General features: G+C 28.1%; 1 protein-coding gene across 1 annotated transcript; it reads left to right on the forward strand.

Annotated features, from left to right (window-relative positions):
• The first annotated feature begins 11,263 nt into the window (after nt 1-11,263).
• Nucleotides 11,264-22,093, forward strand: LOC147070938 (uncharacterized). Its single transcript, XM_085949265.1, has 4 exons — nt 11,264-11,275; nt 12,506-12,686; nt 16,322-16,528; nt 21,948-22,093. Exons 1-4 carry the CDS (start codon nt 11,264-11,266, stop codon nt 22,073-22,075), a joined length of 528 nt encoding a protein of 175 aa, XP_085805391.1. The 3' UTR covers nt 22,076-22,093.
• Nucleotides 22,094-25,855: the final 3,762 nt, after the last annotated feature.

The following is a 25,855-nucleotide window of genomic DNA, read 5'->3' on the forward strand; positions in this document are numbered from 1 at the left end:
AATACAATAAGCCATTAATTAACAACGTTCATTTAAGTAATAAGTATATGTATTTTCAATGTCTTTTAAAGAAATAATTTCGAATAGAGCCCATAAAAAAGTCGTCAAAAATACAAATGTTTCTTAAGTAATAAAATAAATGTAATTCACTTGTTGCAATGCCGTGCCTAGTTAATGGTACATTAATTTTGAACACTACCTGTTGAAGTACCTATCACATTTTTTAAAAGTATAAAAATAGATTAAAGAAAACTATAAAAATAAATTCTTTCATTGAGTATCCATTAGATAACAATTAAAAAATACAATTATATATTCATCATCATCAACATAAGCCGGAGTCGATCTACTGCTGGATGAAGGCCTTTCCCAGCTCTCTCCACTCTTCTCAGTTCCTAGTTCTTTGCTGCCAGGTACAACCACCGAACTTTACGAGTTCGTCTATCCAGCGGGATTTAGGGCATGTCTGTGGGAGTTTAGTGCCCTCTGGGTACCAATGTATGACGACATTTTTGTCCAATTCATTGTAATTTAATCTACTTAGCAACTTCTATCACACTGCCTACCTTATTATGGAAATTATGTACATTTTAATAACTAAAATATGATTGTTAAGTTAGTCATATATTATAGTTATTATAAATATCTAATAATTATTAATGCATCAATCGTAATCTACCTCATTTGAACCGTAGCAAATAACTGGTAGGTTATGGGATTGAACTGTGAGATAGTAACTCCATTGAACGACTGATAATACGAATGTGACAGAGAGAGCGCAATGCACTGTTCTCACCGTGGCATATCCGTTGTTTCAAATTTAGTTAGTTCACTGAAGCAACTTATTATTCTGTAGCTAATTAAGTAATTTCATCACAATAAAAATACCATGTCCTTACATTTATTTAAATATAAATAACAAATAATGATAGAATACACTCCGACGTGATGGCACGTTCTTCTTCAAGAATTTCACCAAACGGTAATTTGTACACATTTTAAATACATAATATTATTATGTATGTGTCAGTAAGGAATAAAATAATATCATATATATTATTTATATAGTTTCAATATTAATACAATGCATACTAATTACCGCTCAGTGAAATACTGGACGATGAACCTGTCATTATGGCTCAATGCTTTTCTGCCATCTGTTATTTGAATTAATGTTCACGGCTATAATCTATACAAATAACAAAATAACTGTTTACCTAAAATTTGCATGTAACCTAAAAATATTCGATTCAAGTCGATGGAAATGTAAATGCTTCCGATGTTCGCAAGAGTGACTCATTCCGTTGCAAATGCATAGCAACGATTTTGATCGTAATGAAATTCAAAAAGTTTTCATATAAGTATTATTATACTTATATTTTTTTTTGAAATCAACAGAGAAAATTTTCATTCGTTATGTTGAACAATTTTTGATAAAAAATAGAAGATTTATCGATTAAAAAATCCACTAGAAAAAATATATTAACTTATTATAATTATTTTTTTATTAAGGTCATATATCACAGAAATATATTTTATAGAATAAATGAATATCTTATGATATTGTAATAATAACAAGCGGACACAGGAAGCATTAGTCAATCAATAATTAATTAAAATGAGTACATATAAAACAGTTTATTAATAAAAAAAATGAAATAAACCTACACACAGGTTTAATTAATTTTTAAAAAAATACAGCAGAAATATTGCATCAACTGCTCGATAGACAGTATCACACAATATGACTATCGTCGTGCCGTAATACTGTACCGCAGAGATAATATTAACGTTGGTAGGAATTAATAGGTATTTGCTAGACTAAGTATACCTACCTATTTTTTGCATTTGAACCCATGAAGAGGTAAAACAAATCTTTTAAAAGAATAACTTTTCGCGTAGACAAGGATCGATAATGACTATATTTATGCGGAACTGGTCTAACTCTAATGTGAGACTAGAATGAGGATACCTCGAATATATCAGTTACAGTGCTACGCAGAAAGATCCAATCCGACATAAAAAATTTCTGTAATTAAATCGATTCTGTACAGATGTCATAATAATCTATATAAATAATAAAGCTGAGAGTAGTATTTTAGCAAAACTTACGAATTGATACAATATTATTTTAAATCAAAAATAAACCCATTTTTCGTTAAGAAAAAAATGTGCATTATTTGGAAGCTAGGTTTTCATTCATTAAAAGGTGGCAAAATGATATATTAAATAATCATAGTTTTAACGTATTACTTTTATAATTTAAAAAATATCGATTTTTATAAAAAAATTAAAATGATTATAACTTGATTATAATATGAGTAAGTATATGATTATTTATGTTGAATCAAGCTTTGATGCGGTCACAAATTAAAGCTCTAATTCTAATAGAAGTAAAGTAACAAGGTTTCACGTTATATTCATTTAAAATTTCTAGAAAAATCGTTAAAATTAGAAACAACACAGTCAAGTACCTACATAGATTTTTCACAATTAATTTGGTCACCTTTTAAAGAACTTTTCAAATGATTTTCAATAGTAAAAAATATTTATACAAAACGATGTTAGTACTAATAAAAACTAAGCTTACAAAGAATGCATATTTTGTGTAGATTTTTAGACACGGATTGACTATATTATAATAATAAGAATCATCCATAAAATGTATTGAATTTAAGTTTTCACTCGCACATGCATTGCGATCACACTTAAGTTTAACTTGCAATGTAGCCTATTTAACGATAATGATTAGTGTATCTTATTGAGAACATTTCGTAATTATTGTTTACTAGCGACGACTTTGTCAGATATAGATAGGTATTATAACTGTTAGAAAAAAATCTTTGAAAAAACTGTGTTGTGCTTCAGATGCACGAATACGAGCTAATTTCGTCATAATAAGGTAGAACACAGGTAGATTAATTGGTAAAGCACATTGGCTGGACTCATATGCGGATTCAAGTTCGCCTGACGTCGTATTTTATTTTTTAATTTTCTATTAGATATAATTATAACTGAGGTGATTTCAAATTATATAATATGTTATATTAGCAATTTGCTAGTTAAAATAAATCACATAATATATATAAAAAAATGACACGTGTTGATTTATCAGAAAAATGTTTTCAAAATATTTTCCTTGCGTAGAATACAGACGAAGGCCATATGGCTTCAATGCGTTCATGGGTGTAATGATGCAAGTTTTTTTTACTGGAAATTTTATTTTGGACACGTGCTTCCTTTGATAAAAATTTCCCGGCTCATAGAATCGACTTGCTCTTTTGGGTCTCTGGCATTGTGAAAGTTAGAACATCAATCGGGTCGTTCGCTTTGGTGGAAATTTTTTATTTTATTTCCCTCACGAGCCGTAGGAATAACGTAGATCAGTAATCGGGAACAATGCCCTATAATTTAGTTAATTTTAGACATAATATTTTTTTAACTAAGTTTATTCAATATCTACTGAATATGCACAAGATTTAGGACTGTTAAATTGAATATATTATACATAGATAAAACATAACTTAGAACTATCTCAGAAACATACATATGGCACCGAATGGAACTTTAGCTCACGTTGTACCAACGTCAGATAAACGTAGTAACATAATATATAAGAAGTAATTCATAAGAATTACAGACGTATCGATAACTTAAAAAATAAAGCACTTACACGGATAGTGGGAGATGTGATTTAAAATTCCATTAATATTTCTGGGATTTTTGTAAATATAATATTTTGCTTATGTTACTCAAAATAGTTTATGCGATACTGACCAATAGAAACAAAAATAATATATTATACTTACCATACTTTTTTATTAAAAAAATATATATTTAGTATTTAATTAATTTAACATGATCGGTTTCTTCCGCTTCAATTAAACATGCTCAATTGTGTAAGCAAAGATGAAATCGGTTCTGATCATTATTGAATTATGAAGTGTATAATTGAAGTGTTTATTATAATAAGTACACCTGGTTTCCACCAATAAATTTAATGTTAACACCATTTTACAGTAACCCAGATAATTCAATTTTTTTTTATAAGCTGAATATTATGTAAATTATAATAATTTTTGTCTTATTTAGTATTCAAAACTAAATATAAATAAAATTTAACATTGTAACAGTTTTTTTTAAATTGAATATACATCATTAAAAAATAGCACTGAACACATCAGCTATTAGAAAAATTCAAAAATAAAAAATTGAATCTTGTAGACTTCGATTGTTCAATTTTTGAATAAGTTTTCGCAACTAATTAACCATATAACTATACATGTTAAAATTCTGTTGAGAAATGGCTACCATTTTTTTCATTAAAATCATGAAAATGATATTACTATCGTATCGTGAATTAAAATGACCATTTTGACGTTCTATTACTCGCTAATAATTATTAAGTATGTTTAATTAATTAGTTGATTGCACTCACTCGCAAAATGAAGTCTTATTATTAATTATTGTAGGTATTAAAAATGTATTTTAATCATATTATTCTCGCACACAGAATTAGGATTATCAGATATTTTTTACTAGGAATTGTTGTCAAATTGCTCAAAAATATATTGAAAAACAACATCAAGTTTTGCCAGATACAGGAAGTGAGTCCGCATCCATGGGGAGCGGTGCATCACTAGTTTGATATAAAATACTATACTATTATGTGATAAAAAATATAGCTATAAGAAATATCAATTTACTGCCTCTATAAAATGTGTATTATGCGTCCTTGGTGTATTCTAAATGTTAATATAATAATAAAAATGTTGTCGACTTCTGTTGTAGATATTCTATATGCATACTAATGAACGACGATCGACAAGGTGTAAACGCACCCTAATGTTTATTTTAGATTTATTCTTGTTGGAATAGATATTTCGTGATCGCTTTTTCTGATACTAGTTATAATATAAATATTATTAATGTAGCTACGTGTTATAATACAATGAAGTGAATTGTAACACTGTTGTAATAATATGTAATGGAATACTAATATTTTATTTTGGTACTACGAGTATTATAGTCGTCACAAATAAAGTATAGCTGGTATACATTTAAACTTAGTTCCAAGGATTGGTTATTAGAATTTTGTTTATTTATCTCCATTTACTCTACTCAGAGAGTTAAAAAATGTAGAATGCATCTTTGACAATCCTCGTGATAATTTTAATATGGGAGTAGTTGAAAAGTTATGATCACTTAAAAATTAAACAAGGATAAGTAAACTTTTAAAGTATTTAATAAAACATGAGCGTAAATTTGTCATTCTATGCTCCATTGAAATACAATATAAATAAACTGTGAAATCATAATAATTGTCTGTGGCAATTCTTTCTATACTAGAAGAAAATACCCTAAGGTAAATAACCAGAAAGTGTGGCTGACTGTCGCAACCACGTTCGTAAACACTAATTTATTTTATTCTGCTTCAGAGTTGCTGCCAATCTTGTTGCTGAAGACTGATTGATAGTAAGTAAGGGATGTGAATATGAATTAAATTAATAAGGATCCATGGTATACCAATTAAATTAGCTGCAAATGCCAAATACTGCCCGATTCGGTTAAAACCACAAATAATTTCATTACTCCGAAAAAAATGATTAAATTCTCGAATCAGTATCATGCAGATGGTGAGCAAAAGTGGAGTACGAACTATTTTGAAATTAATGAGAGATGGATCATTAAATGGTTTCTGAATGTTGAATTCTTCTGTCTTTCGACCATGTCCGATCCTAATAAGATCATATGGGCCTCCACAGAATAGAGGTTTGTATTGACAGATTTTTGTTTTTACGAGAAATGGATGTCAGCCACTTGCCTAACCAATTAGATCCGTACTCTGACTCATACACAAATTAAAAAACAATATGTGTACTTAATAGACACAGTACTCGAACCTGGGACTCACGACGCAATAGGCCAACGCTTAAGCCGCGCGGCCATCATGGGTGTTGAATTACATCGTTATTATTCGCGCCGATTTCATAAAATATATGCAGATATTGCCAAGGCTCGTTGAGAATATTTAAATAAACAAACACAAATATGTCAAACGCGTTCATATAAATAAACTCAAGTTTAAAACTGTTTGGTGCACAGAATGTCACCAATTTTGTGTAGTTTTTGTAGGTACATTTTAATACATTTAAATCCAGATTTGATGTTTTTTCCCCCGTAATTTACGTCTGAAATATTCCAAATAAAATTAAAATTACATATTTAAAATGCAATTTATTTGAACACATTCAATGTATGACTTGAAATTAATTCCAGACGCATGTGTGCGTTCTAAATATACGTTATGATTACCTAAGTTTGTCATTTTTTTTTTTAAATTATACCCATGCAAATATTACCACAGCAATAATAATCATTTTTCTTGGTTCAATAGAAAAGAGACATTCTCAAAAAGGAGTGACATAATATGCTCTAAGCTAATTTCTATGATATTTAATAAAAATTGAATTCATTTGTTAAAAAAATTAATAGCCTCAATTTATATTTTCTCTTTTTTCATGTTTTTTTTGTCAGTACCCTAAAAATTTAAAATCGGGTTTTCATTGTTTTTGTTTATAATAATGTATTTGATGGCCAACTTCTATCAATCGCATAATATTTACAAGCCGCGTTCAGTAAGCTTTGAAGTAGTTTTTGTTTGTCCCTTAAATGTAGAACAACTTCGACATAAAATAAACATGCATCATACGTGCAGTGTGTTTGGGAGTTGTTTATTATTTCAATCGTCCAATAGTTTTGCTCTACAGATATTTATATATATTTGTTATTTGACAGCATTTTTCATTTGACGTGAATTATTGGAAAACTTAGTTTTTTCATTTTTCCAATAGGTACGGCACAAAAATAAACTTTCATAACATTTTAATTGAATTTATAATACTATAATAATATATACACTATCAATATTATACCTGGCTTATTAATTCATATCTGATAATATAAAAGAATTTCATTTACGTGTTATTTTTATATTTATCGGTACCCAAGTATTTTTTTTGAAAAATTATAAAAAGTTAATAGCATCTTATTTAAGAATACAGAAATTTATGTAAATGTGCCGCAGGGGTGGACATGAGATTTTACAACTTTCTTTTTAGACCTAACCAAACCTAACCTAACATAACCTAACCTAATTTAACCTACCCCAACCCAATATTACCTCATATAATATTAGTTTCTGATAATGGTGTATCAAAATGTATGAAAATTTCAAATTTTCAACTAACGATTATCGGATTGAAAAGCCGATGCGCCGACAGAAAAAGGTATTTATTATAATTGTCTACATGGAATAAACTGTTTTCGTAAAAATATATATATATAAAAGCTCGTGTCCACCTCTGCGGCATAATACCGAAATTTAGATTGAAAATACACCATAATTTGAAAACAACTCAGATATAATTATATATACTAGAAAAAATCTTTTTTTGAAAACATAATACGATGCCTGACGGTACACGAACCTATATTCACTGGATTTGCGCTAAAGTGTTTATATTCATTCTTTCTTTTTAACAATACAATGCGCCTTTGTGACCTCAACGAGATCGAACTCGGGCCTCCGGATAAAAGGCCAGCGCCTTACGCACTGGACTACGAGAGACGTATTACCAATTAATAAAGCTATAGGAATATTATGATGAAATTAACTAGAAGTTGTTACACGAAACGCTTAATTAATTAATTTTTGGTTATCGGTTTTTGTGTTTTCAATCAAGGTATCAATAATTAAGTGAAAAAAAATAAGCTTAACGAAAATATACCACTTAGGAGGGGATGAAAACGTTCTTTTGTTCCAATTAATTATACAATACATATTGTAGTTAGTATACAACGCCTAGTTTTATTTAAAAAAGTAATCATGTGAATTTGTTTGCGAGTGAAATTATCAGAAAAAATAGTAAGACATTGAATATCACGGCACAAAATAATATTAACCAATACTGTATTTTAAATATATTTTGATACAGATTATTACGACAGAACATAGCAATAGGTCAATATTGCCTTTTGTTTACTTTCACACGACATAACACTGAGTATATCACTACTACACGTTACCTAGTTGAGGTGTTACAATTTCATAAAATGTGCCAAAACATATCTGACACTTCTGAATGCCAATATTGTATTTTCTGTGAAGTAATAAAAGTATCACTTCAAAAGTGTTTCACGTCTGAACTGAGAATTCACGTGGTAGAAAAACAGAACACAATATTATCTTGCAGCGAATATATTATTATTTTGTATGGCCTCGATACCGATTTTATCGAAAATGAGCAAAGATTTTGTACATAAATATTTTTCAAGATCAATTCATCTTTAAGAGAAACTTTTTTAAAAACCAACTGTATATATTTCTTTTATTTTGTTAACTGTCAATTCATGGTGGAACTGCATTGTATTGTTGTTTAATTTAATAAAACGCATTTTTTGTAGTGCTTATTTCACTTTTAATCAATATATTAGGACCGGTTTCGTCCACCTCAGAGGGACATCAAGTTGAAAATGTCCCTCTGAAGCGGACAAAACCGGTCCTAATTTATTGATTAAAAGTAGAATAAGTACTACAAAAAAATGCGTTTTATTAAATTAAACAACAGTATATATTATATTTCCCTCTTTTTGGTCGTTCCCTCATGGCTGAAGATTATAACCACGAAATGCAATCATCTTCTGAGCGACCAAGACTCTCCATACCTCACCGTTCTTTGTCTCTCTTAATTCAGAGTAAGCTCACTTGGTTGTCCTAATGCGTTGATAATATTCCCCTACTTTGTTTTTCCTGGAGGCTACTCAAAGAGGTTAATCTCATAAAGTTATCCGGTCCGCACCGAACATGTCACGCCATGTCCAAAAACCTGATATTGGAAAAAAAAAGTCTCGGGACGATTGGTAAGTTCATCTCGTATCATTATATTTGAATGCATTAATTGTCTTGCCCTCAAGGTCTATGACTCAATACTTTACAAAAATATGGAGTAAGTACACTAATGTTGGCACAACCTATGATATTAATTTTAAATTCTCGCTGGTTGCCTATAATAATTTTACCACACGTTAAATTATTTTGCGTTTATGTTTACCGTGTCAAAAGAAAAAAAAATATTTTTCAAGTTACCTTCTACCGGCTTATACAAATGTGTACTATGCTTAAGACATCTCTTCAGTAAGCAATGCCAAATTTTATCGATCAGCTCAAGACTTTTCGGAATCCTATTCTATCATATACCGACATAGAATATATTTGAATTCACTCTGTAATCTTGAATGACTCAAAAGTAATAAATCGCACATACTCAAGTCAGAATAGGGGTGAAAATGTGATAAACAAATTTTATGAAACGATTAAGAGACAAACGCTGAATTTATTGTAAATGTTACCCGTCGTATGACATAAAATAAATACAAATAATATGTATCTATATAATCCACATAACTACATCATGACTGGTTGCTTCTACTCAATGGGTGTATTAAAAATATCTTTTATTTTAATATATTTAATAAGTTTTATTTTAGAAATAACGAGTGTAAAAGAATGTGTCCCGAATATCCTTCTTTATTCTTTCACAATTCTTTCCCAGTTTGCAGCATACTTATTTTGAAATAAATATTTTTAATAAAACTGTTTTCATTTATATGGCATTTTACGAGCTGTTTTATATTTATCAAAGCTATTTTTTATACACTTTTAGTTATATAAACTATCCTAGTTATTACGACTTATTATACTATATTAGTTATTATACTATATTACGGTTATTACGAATTAACTCGCTTTCTTGTCTTTTGTTTGTTTGTTTTTTACTTCATAAATCAAGTACAAGTTTTAAAAATCTCATATATATTATTCAATTAATAAATATTTGAAAATTTCTTATAATTGCTCTCTTTATTACGCATTTGATCATTTTCTTTCAAGTTGATGGGATAATTCATCAAAAAAATTTAAAAAAAGTATTTATTAATACATAGAATTGTCAACTTTATATGATTCAACAGAATTTAAAAACGTGGTATATAAAAAGTTCTTTTAATTAATTTAAACTAATCTTGTAATTATTTACATATTATTATCTACCTAGATACAGATATTTTAATATTGAAAAATGTAGGTGCTTAATTGTTAAGTAAGATCAATATATATATATATATATTGATCTTTATATAGTCAATTATATAATGATCTCCAGTCTAACAATCGCTAGCCAATTATATAACGATTTATAAAATTTTGTTGCTACACAAAAATACACGTGCATAATCATTTCTTTGAAACTTGACGTATGTTCAGACTTGTTCACATTTATATAAAATTAAATGTAATTTGAATATTTCACACCGTACAAAATTTTCCGCTTTAATCAAAACAACATCACTCGAGCCTACGCTTTGCTATTTTTTAAGACAACATAAAAAATGATTTCAAGGTTAAAATCTCACCAAATAATATGCCCTTTTAAACCGCCAAAATCATACAAAAATATTTAAAAAGTTAACAACTTATAAAAACCAATTATTTAAAATAATACAAATAAATGTCGATATATCTAGTTTTATTTTTCTTATACTAATTGCAATAATATAAATGATACAAACGGACCAATTATTGTAATTTTAAAATACAATATGAGAGACATTTATTTATTAACATTTAAGCTAACCAGTTACACTTGGCAGAAGTACGTTGTTAATCATAAAATATTGTAAAAATATTTAACTAAGTGGAACTAGTACTAAATATTGAGTTTTATTTTAATTAAAACAATGAATTTCTATCAAGAATTGATAGTTAAACCGTAAAGAATTAATACAAATTTATGTGGCGTTTTTCATTATTAAACTCATATATTTAATTATGAATATTTCTAGTTTTGATTATATACAACTGAAATAATAAAAAAAACTATTTTGATTAAAAAAACGCATTTATCTTTACACGTACCTACCTACATTTACTACGTCTACGTTGAACGTTAACTGTGATAGCATTACAAAACAAAGAGTCAATGTTTTTCCTTGCCGTTCTTTTGCTCTAGGGTGGGGAAGGAAAAATCAGGCTTCACCACCTGTAGGTCAAACGTCTCTGCAAATAATTCCGGCCGCCTGATTGGCCACTTATCTAATGGTATAGTGCAGCTTCAAGTATATAAGGTTCTGAGGATTACTGACAAAGCATCAGTCCATTGTGTGGTATTCAAGTGTTGAGTTAACAATCAAACAATCAGTCACCATGAGAGTTTTGGTGAGATATATTGTTTTTTCTACTTACCAATATAAAAAAAAAATCAGTGCTTCTATTAAGTGTATCAATATTGTTTTAAAAAGCTTCAGATAAAACGCATTTATGAGTATACATATATTAATTTATAGGTGGAATAGTGAAGGTGTTTTATATAACATTTAAATTTAGATTAAAATAAAACAATTGCTCATACATAAATTATCTTCCACAAAACTTACATCAATCTATCAAAAATAGATAAGAATATTTATTTTAAACCATGTTCTATACTAATATGATCATATAGCTCTCCAAAAAATGTAGGTTGTATTAGCAGATTATTGATTTTTTTACGAGAAATTGATATTATCCACTTACTCAACGTTCAAGATGTGAATTTTGCCAGCGAAAAAGCGACAATTATGTAATTTTATATATTTTAATGTATATTTTAATTATTATAAATTATAAATACGCTATTCCTAAATTGAGAAAATCAATAATTTACAAATGATAATATTAATTCTTATAAAATAATGCTAAATTTTATAACATAATTCATTATTAGTCACGTTTTGAATCAGAACATAATGTGGCAAGCACGCCTATTGCCATGTTAGAGCGGCTGCACGTAGATCTTTCTTGTAGCAATATATTAATAATAGCTACATGAATACACAGAGTATTATATTCTAGTTAATAATATAACAATATTATTTATTTATTTTTAGTCTATTTTTTTCTAGTAATCAATTTAGTTATGTTTAATATATATCAATATGAGAATTTTAATGATAAATTTATTTTTGTAAGATTGTTATTCAGGTCATTGATTCAATATATTTTAAAATTTAACAACAATGGTAAGCGAACATATAAAAATATTTAAAAACTTTATTTCAATAAAACTAATAAATTTCGCGCCTTTACTGATTAAATGTATTAAATTGATTGCATTTTCTCACAGTCATTCACACAAGGGTAGCGATTTTTATTGGCTACAATTTATTACACTGATACTCTAGAATGTGAAACCTAGACATATTTGAATAATAGTTGGATTACCATTTTGATCAAATAAAAACTAATAAATCTTCATTTCATCCATTAAAAAAAACGTACGAAATTAATTTAGATAAGAGTTTAGATATAATTATTTAAGCAATATAAGAACAAACTATCATCCAAAGATTACTTATTATAAGCATATAATTTATTAATTGAAATAATGTTATTAATCTCTTTGACCAGGCCGTCTGTGTTTTGTCTCTGGTCTGCATGGCAGCATGTGAGGAAGCTGCTAAGAAGACAGAGAAGAGAGGATTAGTCGGCTTAGGCTATGGAGGATTAGGTTATGGTGGTCTGGGCGACTATGGAGGATTAGGATATGGAGGATTGGGGTACGGGGGACTCGGAGGACTTGGAGGTTATGGTAAGTTCTTGTTAATGTTTTTATAATATAATATGTAATTCTTAATTGTAATCTGATTAGGACTTTCTTATAAGTTATCATATTATATTTATCCACAGTACGCGGAAAAATATATTATTATTATGACGTATTATTTATCATCAGAAAGCTGTTTATATTATATGTGATAATATATTAAATTAAATAACAAGTTATTTTTATATTATTATAATACAGTCTTTCTGGTAATAAAATTAAATATTGGTCAAAACCACGCAATAAATAACTAATTATATAAAAATATATTTAAATTCACCAAAAATTTCACAATTTTGGTACCTACTACATGAATTTTATAATTTTATCTACAAAATATTATTTTTAATTTGTATAGGTGTATGTGTCTCGTATAGTTTTATTTATTGAAGGATTATTTTTATAAATCTAAAAATTAACGACTGTTATTTTGTCATATCAGTGAAATCTCGTGTTCACCATTATCATTGATATTAACAATACAAAAATATTATCAGTCTGTATAATTTATAAAAGGGGTCATTATTAATTGTTATAAACAATATCTATATGTGGCTAATATCAAATGACAACTCATTTTATATTTTATCATGAATTACTTACAATCTATCACTGAATCTTTGAATTTTCTTAAAGTATTGTAGTCATTACATTATGGTTTTGCATCATACAAATTATTATATATGGAAAATCACTGTTTTCTTTTTATTTTGTTGAAATAAATTTTTTTTTTATTTCATTAATAACGATTTTATAATAAAAATAATACATCAATTTTGTATATATTCGTTTTTAAATAAAAACCAATTTAAATTGATTAGTAAGTGCAAGTTAATACTTTGATTTGAATGACAAATATTATTCCTATGCATTTCCTGGAAGAATTTGAAATATGTCAAATAAAAGTTATTCGTAAAAAAACACTTGGGTCAGTAGCTGAATTTTTTATATAATTGTGAGGTTTTTTTAAGTAAATATATTTTCATAATGTATATAATTGAACTATATTATACAAAAAATAGTTAGATAATAATATATCAAAAATCAAATAGTCATTCACGTATCAATTACACGGTCACAGTACAACTTACGAGGTGTTAGTCACGAAAACACATTGCCTTGTAAAGTTTTTCTCTTTTAATCGGTTAATGAAACATAATATAAGATATATGTCATTGTTGTGTTTACTAGTTCTCACAGCTCTACGCTGATCACTTTAACCATTCATAAGAAAAATGCAAGCTCAGGTATTATCAAAGGTCGGAATATTTTTCGTTTGGAAAAAATAACAATTAAAATTAAAATTTATTTATTTTACATAAAATATAGTGAACGTGACAAATAAAAAATTCAAAGCGTTCACAATATGACATAAACAGCAGAGAAAATAAGTGTTAACAATTATTTTTAATTATAATACAGTACATCGATTGAAATGAGTGTACCCTATTTTAAAAACATATTATATAACAACGTCCACCAAACCGATTTGATTAAACATAGTTATTGCCAGGTAATTGGTGTTACCGATGGCATAAAAGCATAAATATTACTTATTTGAAATATAATTAGGTTCACAAGCATATGGATAGTAATTATTAATACTTATTATAGACCGAGGTTACGTCTTGATGGACATACAATTTAAACGTTTATTGATATAATTTATGTATTATTCAGGTTTTATGGGAGTCTCATGACGCTAAAACACGGTAATAGTTATCGAAATAAATCAAAATAATATATATTTTTAACTAATATAATTTTTTTTCCGACCATGTCCGATCCTAATAGGATCATATGGGCCTCCAGAGAGTAGAGGTTTGTATTAACAGATTTTGTTTTTTACGAGAAATGGATATCAGCCACTTGCTCAACCTATTAGTTCCATACGCTGACTCACACACAAATTGAAAAACAATATGTGTACTTGCCAGACCCAGGATTTGAACCTGGGACATACGGCGTGATAGTCCAACGCTTAAGCCGCGCGGCCACCGTGGGTGTAAATAATGTAAAAAATGGGTATAAATTGGGAATCATTATTTACCCAGATGCTTAAAAAAAGTATGTCACTAAAAAGACTTAAAAATATTATATAATATAATATCTATCTTTTAATAATAATATAATTTTAATAATATTTAATAATAATAATAATATTATATCTTTTGAAAACCACTGTGTATTTAATAAAAGTTTTTACAATAAAATTAAACACTTTAGACAATTGCAATTGTAAAACAAATGATAATGGATTAATTGCATAAAAACTACGCTTAGAATAAAATAATATACAATTAATTAATGACAACTTTACGTCATAAAACAATCACTATGCATAGTGGCGATATCGTATTGATTGTTTCCCATTCTCAGACGTTGTAAGATGTCAAAACAAAACACAATTAACTGTCTAATAAATAACTATGTATTTAATTGCAACTATTTTAATATAAATAGACACATACTAAAACAATATTTTTTTTAATGTAATAAATAATAACCTAATAATGATTCAAATAGATTGGTCCAAACAAATTTTAACGATAATAGTTCAATAATTAATATTACAGTTGGTTTCTCATAGTTTATTGAATGAATACTTATTACAGATGTATGAATAAAATATATGAATATTTTATAATAGGTAAACGGTGCCTCAAATAATCGTCAGTATTCGTGCATATTTGTGTTATATTATAATATACACTAGAATTGATAATAATACGATGAAGGAAATGTGAATACAATTTTCATTAATTGTTCTATTAAACAATTTTGTCAGTATTTTTGTGAAGTCAGTTTATTAGTCAATGGTTATTTTCAATCTGTTATATATATTCCTGAGGTGTTTTCAAAATATGTATGTTCAATACAGATAGTAACTTTTTTTTAAATATTGTGAATTATTCGTTGAATAAAAAAAGTTTATTAAACTATTAGCACCTACAAGTGACTATGTTATAACTAAAATTTGGAAAGATCCTGACACCGTTCCTGACAGTAATTAACGAAATATTTAATACTTTGATTTAAAATAGAAAAGCCGACTCCCAAAAAATAGCGCATTTTAGAAAAAGTGCTTCGGAGAGAATGGTAACAACTACTAGTTAATTTCGTCGCAATAAGATAGGACACACATAGGTTAGTTGGTAGAGCACACATAGCTGTATACCGCTGGAAGTTATATTTTTTCAGAAAGATTTTTTGTAGTAGTTATATATTTCCCTGAGGTATTCAATAAATAATGTTACATTATTAAATACATATTAAATAAAAAAAAATGTTTATTAAATATATTGTTAATTGATTTGAAAAATAATAAATATGCCTCGTCCAGACCAAGAACATCAGCTGTAAATGAGCAATGTTTTCCATTTGCGGCGAAATAATAATTATAATAAATCATGCACATTTGTATAAGAAAATTTTAAATGTTTTAATATAATGTTTATTTGTTCACGAATATATTATATAACTATATATTATATTTGTCTGGATTAGGCATTAAAATGAATAATTGAACATTTTGAAATTTTGAAGATGTACTTACAAATCAACCACATTGTTTAACACTTTTTTTGTTGATAATAATATATTTTTATTTTTATTACCAGAACATGGAATTGTATCTCCCGTTGCCGTATCAAAAGTAAGCTACGCCACCACTCATGGAGGTTATGGCGGACTTGGATATGGCAGTCATGGATATGGCGGACTCGAAGGCTATGGAGGATATGGCGGATATGGCGGATATGGAGGATATGGAGGATATGGTGGATACAGTGGACTTGGAGGATATGGTGGTGGTCTTGGCGGTTATGGTAAATATATGATAAATTTTTGACTATGTAATGCATACCTACTTTTAGAGTTTTTTTTTTAATCATGCCCTTGCGTTTTGTACAAGGTAGTTGAGGGAATTAATTACACTGAGTCATTCTCATATTCGCATTTAGGGTGAAAATTTTCTCAATCACAGTTTTATATGCAGTTTATTATATACTTACCTCCATTTATGTTATTATTTTCTTGAAAGCAAGAATTAAATATTCTGTATAATGCTCTTGTGTTGTTTTGTTGTTTAGTATTTCGTGAGGCTACATTGGTGATTATGTTGCCTACACATATTTTTGAGTGACCATCGCTCCTTTTATAGTATTGGGCAGTCGTTGATGACATGGATAGCAGTCATCTTCCCTCAATTTAATTATTTTTAAATAGGCTCTCTGTACTTTGTGCCCTGTTAGCATTTGTGTGAGTTCGTATGATATTTTTTTGTTCCTGGTAAGAGTGAAGACAAAAATTATGTTTGAATAATTTTTCACGTTATTTATACTATTAGTGATTAATAAAAGCATAAAACTGCTAAAATATTCGACAATATTTATATATGTAAATGAATATGTGAACTCTGTGTGTGAAAAATAAAGATGCGATACGTCTTAAAGATTTAAAATTTAAATATTTTTTTTATTCTACAAAATTCAATAGAAAGCGCTTCAGTTAGATATATAAAAATCACTAGCTAACTTCGTTGCAATTAGATAGGACACACAGACCGTAGCGAACAGAGCACATGAACTTGAGCGACAAGGGACGCGAGTTCTAATCTCGCTGGGTATCGTATGATTTTTTAGAGGCTTATATATTATTTCTCTGAGGTGTTTTCAAAATAAAAAATCAGCTGAATATGCCAAATTAAATAATGTAATGCATGTTATACGCATACACGAAAAAAGCATGTGACGAATCAACACCACAAATTTACTAAATTCCACACAGAAACATATTATGTAAGAATTCACATATACAGTTGTCAAAAAATCAATCTTCTGGTGGCTTTTGTAATAAATAGTGATTTTAGACTTACGTAACTATCACATGTTTGATAAAGTGGATGAATCCAATTGGGCAAATGTGTAACAACCATTCCAAGTAAAAAAAAGTCTGTTAACTCATTCACTCAGGACCAGTTATTTACTATTTAATTACCACATTTAATCATCATGATAATAGTATCTAATGGCCATCTAATGCCAACACAGCAGCCGTGTTGTCAGCGCTGTATGAGTTAATAAATTTATTTTCCACTATACAAGGGACGACACGCATAACATGAGCGAAAATTGTATTTAACCATTGTTATTTGTACTGAAAGTAATTATATACATTTTTGTGAAGTGTATACGATTAAAGAACTCAATTAGGTAAATGACTAACAACCATTCCTCGTTTATAAAAGTTTAAGAGCCTAAACAGTATTTAACTTTTAAAAACATAAATATACATAAGTATGTCAAGTGTGTTTTATGTGCGTTGTAAGCAATTATTATTTTAATTAAAAAAACATTGAACCAATGACCTTGCGTATACAGGTAAAGTCACCAAAAACCATTGTTTCAAAACACTATTTAACCAAATATAATTATTATTATGCGTCTCAAAATTGCCACTATACAGCCTACTAATACGACCGTACCATTTAAACAGATAGCTATCGTAATAACAGTTTGACAATAGCCATTTAGATACATTGGCAAGATAAAAATATATGCCCCTAAGTTTAGCAGACATTTTTTAAAAACTATGTAGGTAGGTAATTTATTGTAAAATATACCTTTCATTAAAATACAAATTGCATTTTTATGTCACGCAATTTTATTAAAAACACAATAAAAATATTTGAAATTTCATATTTAAATTTATGACGTTCTTAATTAACTTTCCCGATATTCATATAAGATAATTATTACAATTTCAATTACAATATAAAAGTATTTTACATAAATAAAATACACACTTAGTTATATTATTATATTGTATATTCTTTTTTATCATTAAATCAGAACTTGAGATCAAATAAATGACAGTAGTATAGTGAAACAATCATGTAAACTTTCAGCCTTTGAAAAAATTGCATATACATTGTGACCTTCTTGTCAATCGAACCCTGAGCTTCCAGGTAGAAAGCCAGCGCCTTACATATTTAGACAACAAGGGCAGACGAGTAAAGTTAGCAGTAACTAATTTACTAACTAACTATTACGTAATTTAAATTTAAAAACGTTAACAAAATTTAACCAAGTACCTACTTTGAAACAAAAAAAAATCGAAAGATACTGACGTCTTCTAAGAATCTAAGTTAGTATTATTAATATAAAAAATATAAAAAATGATAGTTAATATTCATGTAGTTTGAGAAACACATAGACTCGTTGTTGCTGATAAAAGAATCCTGGATTAAAGGACATATCGTCAATAATAAATAAAAGTGATACATACGAAATCGATCGTGTGAAGTTTTGCTAGATTGCTTTCATTACAGATATTTCGTTTTTTCTTTAATAACCTATCACCATACGAGGGATACATATTAATTATAATATAATATTATGAATATATCCAGTAAATATAAAAATTATATAAGGATTTAGAATATCAAATTAAATTAAGACTATCTATATGAATTGAATAATTACAATATTTAAAAAATAATAATAATTGGTAGTTCGTAGACCAAGTTCTCACCACGAATAACGGTTTAGACAGATTTGAATAATGTAAGATGGTAGCCATATAAATAAAGAAATGGTGATAATATATGTAGGTACACTATAAGTGAATGAACTTTGTTTTTATTTAGCGATGAATTTTCCGTGGTCAAAATATTCCAGACAGATACGCTGACGAAGTAAAATAAAATTCACCATATCTGAAACTATATGGGTTCAATTATTATAAGGGACGTTTAAAACATCCCTTCAATAATAATATGCATTGTAAATTTGTTCATATTTCGACATTGACGTTTGCATTCGCACTAAAACGGGCGCCTCTGATTGGACAATCGCTTCGAACACAATATTGTTGCCAGCTTTGCAGTATTTAATGAGATATTCCCAACTCTCTTGTCTATTCAAAATAATCATTGTTTGCTCACTTGGTTATTTAGGAATCGTATATTATCAAAGATAATAATAACACTCTATGGTTTGTGTATTTTGCTTGTATATTTTATTTCATATTATCATAAATTAATTCGGCAATGTTTAGACTGAACCGTAGGCGTTTTATCAAAAGTTTAAACTTGTTATTTTAGATTTTTAATGGTTTATAATTAATGATAGTACATACTGTTCTTATAAATATAGATTAAATACACGAATAACATATATAATATTATTATATTATCAGATTATCACCACACGGTATCAGTTTATTCTCAATTTGATCACTTATTTTATCACGTGACATATTATATTACTTTATGGCCGATATTGGTGTGAAAAAGTGTGAACGTAGAGTCGTCAAAAAACTATTGATACTTTTTGACCGATACTTCGATGGTATTTTACAACATTTTATTATGTCGTATTCTTATTTGTCCGGTGGTCGTTTATCCAGTACAAATCTTGCAATTGATTTTTAACTAACTTCCCGACTAGTTAGACATTTGCAACTTTTAGAATATATCAGAACACGATGTCAATGCATTTTTAATACTTTTAGCCATCTTTAAGTAGAATTGAATTCATGTTTAGTTAATTCTGTTTTGTCCGTTAAATCAAAAAAATCCGTTAAAAGTAAAACACTATTATTGGTTGCTAGGGATCTGGGGTCCTAGAAACAAATTATTAATATATACGTGCGTTACTATGGAAATCAATATAAAATGTCAAAATGACATTTCAGTATTCTATATTTATCCAGTATTTCTATCAAGTACAAATTTTTTTGATCGTTTAAGCTAGTCAAGTCAAGTTTATATGATTCAACAGAAAATTTAAAAACTTTGTATATAAAATGTTATTTTTATCTTGTAATTATGTTTATTTTGATGTTGGTATCGATTTAGTTTTTTTAGAAAAAAATCCCGCGGACAAGCATACTTTTTAAATCTTATTTTTTCTCAATAAATAAATATAATAAACTACTATCGATAGCCACCTTGTGTAGAGAATAGATCCACAGCTGTCGATACATTACGCTATGTAAGACCAAACTTACAGAGGTCGTAAATGTTTAACTAATGGTGTCTTTGAAATTGACAATATTTTTGGTAACACATAATTCGTAATATACCGATATTATTTTTAGCTAATAGATTACAATAATATGATGTTGAATATTGATATAATATAAGTGATTTTTATACAATACTACTACTTCACTATTTTCAATCCTAAATGGAGGTTGTATTAACAGATTTTGATATTACAAGAAATAAATGTTAGCCACTTGTTCGACCTATTGTGTCCATACTCTGGGTCCAAACACATTTAAAAATAACATGTAAATTTTACAGACCTTGAATTCGAAATCGGCGGGACCCACAACATTATAACCCGACTCGTTACGAAACCAAATTGTACGAGGGTTACCTTGTTAGCGCACATTTACAAAAATATTGTAGTACATTATACAATATGGTTAATTAATTAATTTTCATAATATTGTCAACTGAAAAGAGTTAACTGTTCTTTTTTAGGCATTCATGGTTGAATAATTAATCTTATTACTAATAAGATTAATTATTCAACCATGAATGCCTAAAAAAGAACAGTTAACTCTTTTCAGTTGACAATATTATGAAAATTTATTAGTATTAGCGAGTTATAAATTTTAATCGTTTGTTAAGCAATCATTAAAAAAATACATAATCCAAACAAATCCACGCTTAGTTAAATAACTATTCACCGGTTCACTGCACATAAAAAATAAAACAAATCATGAATGAATGAAGTATTTTGTTTTTCTTATTGGCACTCATTTATAAAAAAAACCAAGGTCATTGTATAAGAATGAACACAGTACAATAGTTATCTATAGTCACGTTATTATGATTGTATAATATTTTTAGTTTTTTGTTACAATGTTTATTGGAAAAAAGGTATATTATAGCATATTGCGTGACACTGCATTATTATTTAAAAAAAAGCCATTATTCACAGTTCACTCAATATTTGTTTCACGGTAGGTGATCACTCGACTGTTGGATTTACTTGAAGGCATTGTAAATCAATACCGTGAAAAGGTCGATAGAGACCTTCAAAAAATAATGTTTTATTTATTCAGTTCACAATGAATTGATGAAACTAGTCAAAAATATATTTATTTAACTATTCAACACGTTTTCACGTCTTTAAAAGCCCAGATGCCACATAACGGCTAAATATTAAGATTTTTACGTATATTCGGGAGCTAAGCCTATTTGTTTATCATATCTTTTTTGTTTTCCAGGAGGACATGGTGGATATTATGGAGGATATGGTGCCCATGCTCCAGCAATCAGCTACTCCAACAGAATTGGTTATTCAGGACATGGTGTTGGATATGATCATGGATACAATGGACTTGGATATTATTAAATAACATAACGAAACTAAAAAAGACTTCTTAATCGTACGTCATCATATCATCAATCGACTGGAAACCTCACTTTAGAATAAATATTTCTTGTAAATATATAATATTATACTATTACATTAAAGACAAAAATTTTCAAATTATAAAATTAATAACCCATTTATATTATTAGGTATATTATTTCAAAAGTCTCAAAAATATATTATATTAAATTACAATAATTATATAGTATTTACAATATATATATATATATTTATTATAAAATCATGTCAAAAAATTTCTGTATTTTTGTGGGTATTCCATTTTTCGTTTTCGTTTTCATCTCATTTTTTTCTCAAAGTATTTTATAATGTGTGTATTTTTTTATTTTGCAATCACCTGATTTTTTATGTAAATAGATTTTTTGTAAAGATCTCTAAATAAAGATTAAAATAAAAATAAAATGTGTATTTCTATTACTTGAATAATTTTAAAATGTCATATAATAAATAGATAGTCCTTATTTCTTCCAGTATGAATAATATTAAATGCTATCAAAAACCATGAAAGTATTTAAATAATATTAGTTTAAGTGTAGTTCTGCTGTAAATTTATTTATTTATTTAAAAAAGACACATTGAGCACATAATAAATTATTAATTCAAGACGTTCACAACATTACATTTAGAATAAAAAGTACAAGTAAATCAACTAGAGAAAAAATAAGGTAGAGAAAAAAAACTAAACAAGAAATAATTTTATAGAAAAAAATACAATAATTAAAAAAAAATACAAATTATACAATAAAATAGAATTTAAAAAACAGAATACATAACGCATCGCTAAAAATGTTTAAATCTCTAGGGACTGCATTAACCGGCCGCAGTATATGAAATATGAAATTTAGTAGTTTTTACTGATTATTTATGTATTAAAACACAAGAATGAATATAAAATGTGGTCATGTGAAAGTCGATTTAATATAAAGAAACAGAGTTTCATCTTGAACATTTATTATTATTTTCTAAAAAAAATATGTTTTTACATTTAAAAAAAGTTACATTAAAACTACAAATTATTTAAAAAATCTCACTGATAAATTGTGAAAAAACTTATTGTACTAAATTTTAATAATGTAAATATTCTAAAGTTTTGCTGCCAACGGGATTAATAAAATATATAGCTTTTACAAAAAATCTATGTGAAAGAGTAAACAGGTAGGCACTCTAGGCAAGTTGTTTAACCAATTCCATTGGATGGTGAAAGTTTTTTTAATGTTTGACACCGAGTAAGATTAAACTATTAAAATTGTATAAATGGTGCGGTGTCAGTACCTTTGATACATTATTAAGCGATGTTTGCTAAATATGTAATTACATTTTCGCAGTGCTTCTCAAATGTTTCACCATGTCATAATATATAATTATGCATTATTTACGCATTTCAAGCGTAAAGGCCATCGTTGCTGATTATCTGACATTTTACTTCGATTTATTTACATACGAAAGATTATATTTTTTCATTAAAATATAATGTTTAATAAATTTAGTTATTTCGCATATTAAAAATCAACTTATCTATGAAATTCGATACTTTTCCGCAGCTCTGTATCAATCTCTCAAATATATTATAATACAACTCAACTCTGGGTACAACGTCACAATGGTGTCTAGTTATAATATACAACGATATCCGTTACATGGGAGCGAATAACAAGGTTTTTTGTATCTATTTTTTAAATGATTACATCTCTCGTGGGTACATCTTATACTATAAAAATGTAGGTATTAAAAGTAATTTTTTTTTGACCAAAATGAGATTTATGAGTTTAACAACGTTTTTTGTAGATCTAATGTCTGATTTAGGGAATAAAACGATTTATTACCGCCGATTGACACCAGGACAGTTTTAGGACTAATACCTCCTGAACTAAAATAACTGTGGATTTTACACTGTTTTTTAACAGGGGGTTATTGACGAGGGGATATTATTATATTCTGTTATCGTCACGACATTGAACCGAATGATATGTACGAAAACTACACGTGATTTACACGTTTAATTAGCAAATAAACAAACAAATCTAACTATAATCTAAAATCTGATATAAATGGGTTATATATTGTTATTGAACAGACTCATGTCAATAGTGTGCTTTCAAATTATAATATTGTTCTTAATAACAGCGATAGAGGGATAATTGTAGTACAGTATGTAAGGCGTGGGCCTATGGTTCGATTGGAGTGAATGCGTGGGACATTCGCAGAAAAAAAAACCGTCAGAGAACTTGAAGCTTTTGAATTGTGGGTTATCATCCGTTTCAGCTGGAAAGACAAGAGGTGAAAACACATACAAATAATTAGAGAAATAAAAATTAGTATTTAAGATGGCATATTTTAGCTAAATCATGCGACATTTCGAAACCCTGCCAGAAAAGATCGCTCAAGAATATTAAATATTTGTTTAAGGGCTCCCTCCACCTCTGTCTAGAGCAGCTATAAATAGTGACAAAATAGATATGACGTAAAAAGACTGAAGGTGTTAAATATAATATATTGTGTAATATGCATATTATGTTAAAATACTAAAATTAATTCAATTAAAATGTGTGGTTAGTAGGTAGTTGCATTCTATTATATTCATACAAAAACAGACTGTAATAGCATATGCCTATTTGGTTGGGCTATACATAAAACTGACCCAAACAATACGATGCGAAGGTTGGTTTTACGATCATTTATAATAACTCACTCATTACGTTGGGAAATCTATTCACTCCAAATTAATAGCTTTAACCTCCCACAGGAGCCGGAGTAGTTTCAGTGCACCCCAACCTTTGAGAGGCCATGACTCGCAGCGTGTGTGATCAGGCCAATGGCTATGTTCAAAAGCTCTGGTTATTTTATGCGCCGGCCCAATTATGAACGAGCTTTCGACGGAAGTTTCTCAAAAGCTCGGCTTCAGCGAAAGCGAATATCTTAAATAAGTTATCAGCTCGACGGGCAAAGTGCCCTAACCCTTTTGTGATATGCCCTTGGTTGCGAGGCGGCCTAGATTAAATTCTGGTTTTTGGGCACAAAAATAATATAAACGTTTACTAGCTAGAGTTTTTTTTACCAGCCGTGTTTATCTTTTATTATATTCATGAGGCACTTAAGCAGACATGTTAACTTTGTACAAATCCGTTTACTTTTTTATATTTTACCTAACACATTGTGTAGGTAATTAATGAGAATAATTCTAAAAAAACGTATTTCGGAGAATCTTGATTTTTAGAGTAATATATGGTAGGCAGCGGGTGTAAAAACTTTTACTGATTTATTCCCAGGCTATCGAGTAGGGGTGGTCCATATATCCTGCATCTATAGGTACGAGTATGATCTCGTAGTAGTAGTTTAGTTCTCTGAGTAGTTTATTAAGATTAATATTTTAAATGTAAATCAATGATCATAATAAATACGTCATCGGGTTGTTAAAATCCGACATAAATAGTGTATAAGTAAACTTTGTCAGTCATACGTATTTGTTTTCATTGAACTAAAAATAATGACCTAATAAGCCCTGTGTGGTTTATTTACGTTTGGTTTAGGCAGGGCTTAATTTAATTTTACCGTATTTTATTGCACCATATACAATTTGTATTCTTAGTTCAATGAAAACAAATAATTATGACTGACAAAGTTTATTGTGCATTATTTATGACGGATATCCAGAATCTTTTCCCAATTCCACCAGTGTAGATAAAAATAATATAAAGTTGTAGCAAATTTAATAAATTAAAATTTAAATATGTGTCGTCACTG

The sequence above is a fragment of the Rhyacophila brunnea genome, unplaced genomic scaffold (genome assembly GCF_057557595.1).
Source record: "Rhyacophila brunnea isolate RB1 unplaced genomic scaffold, BYU_Rbru_1.0 scaffold_21, whole genome shotgun sequence".
Lineage (NCBI taxonomy): Eukaryota > Metazoa > Arthropoda > Insecta > Trichoptera > Rhyacophilidae > Rhyacophila > Rhyacophila brunnea.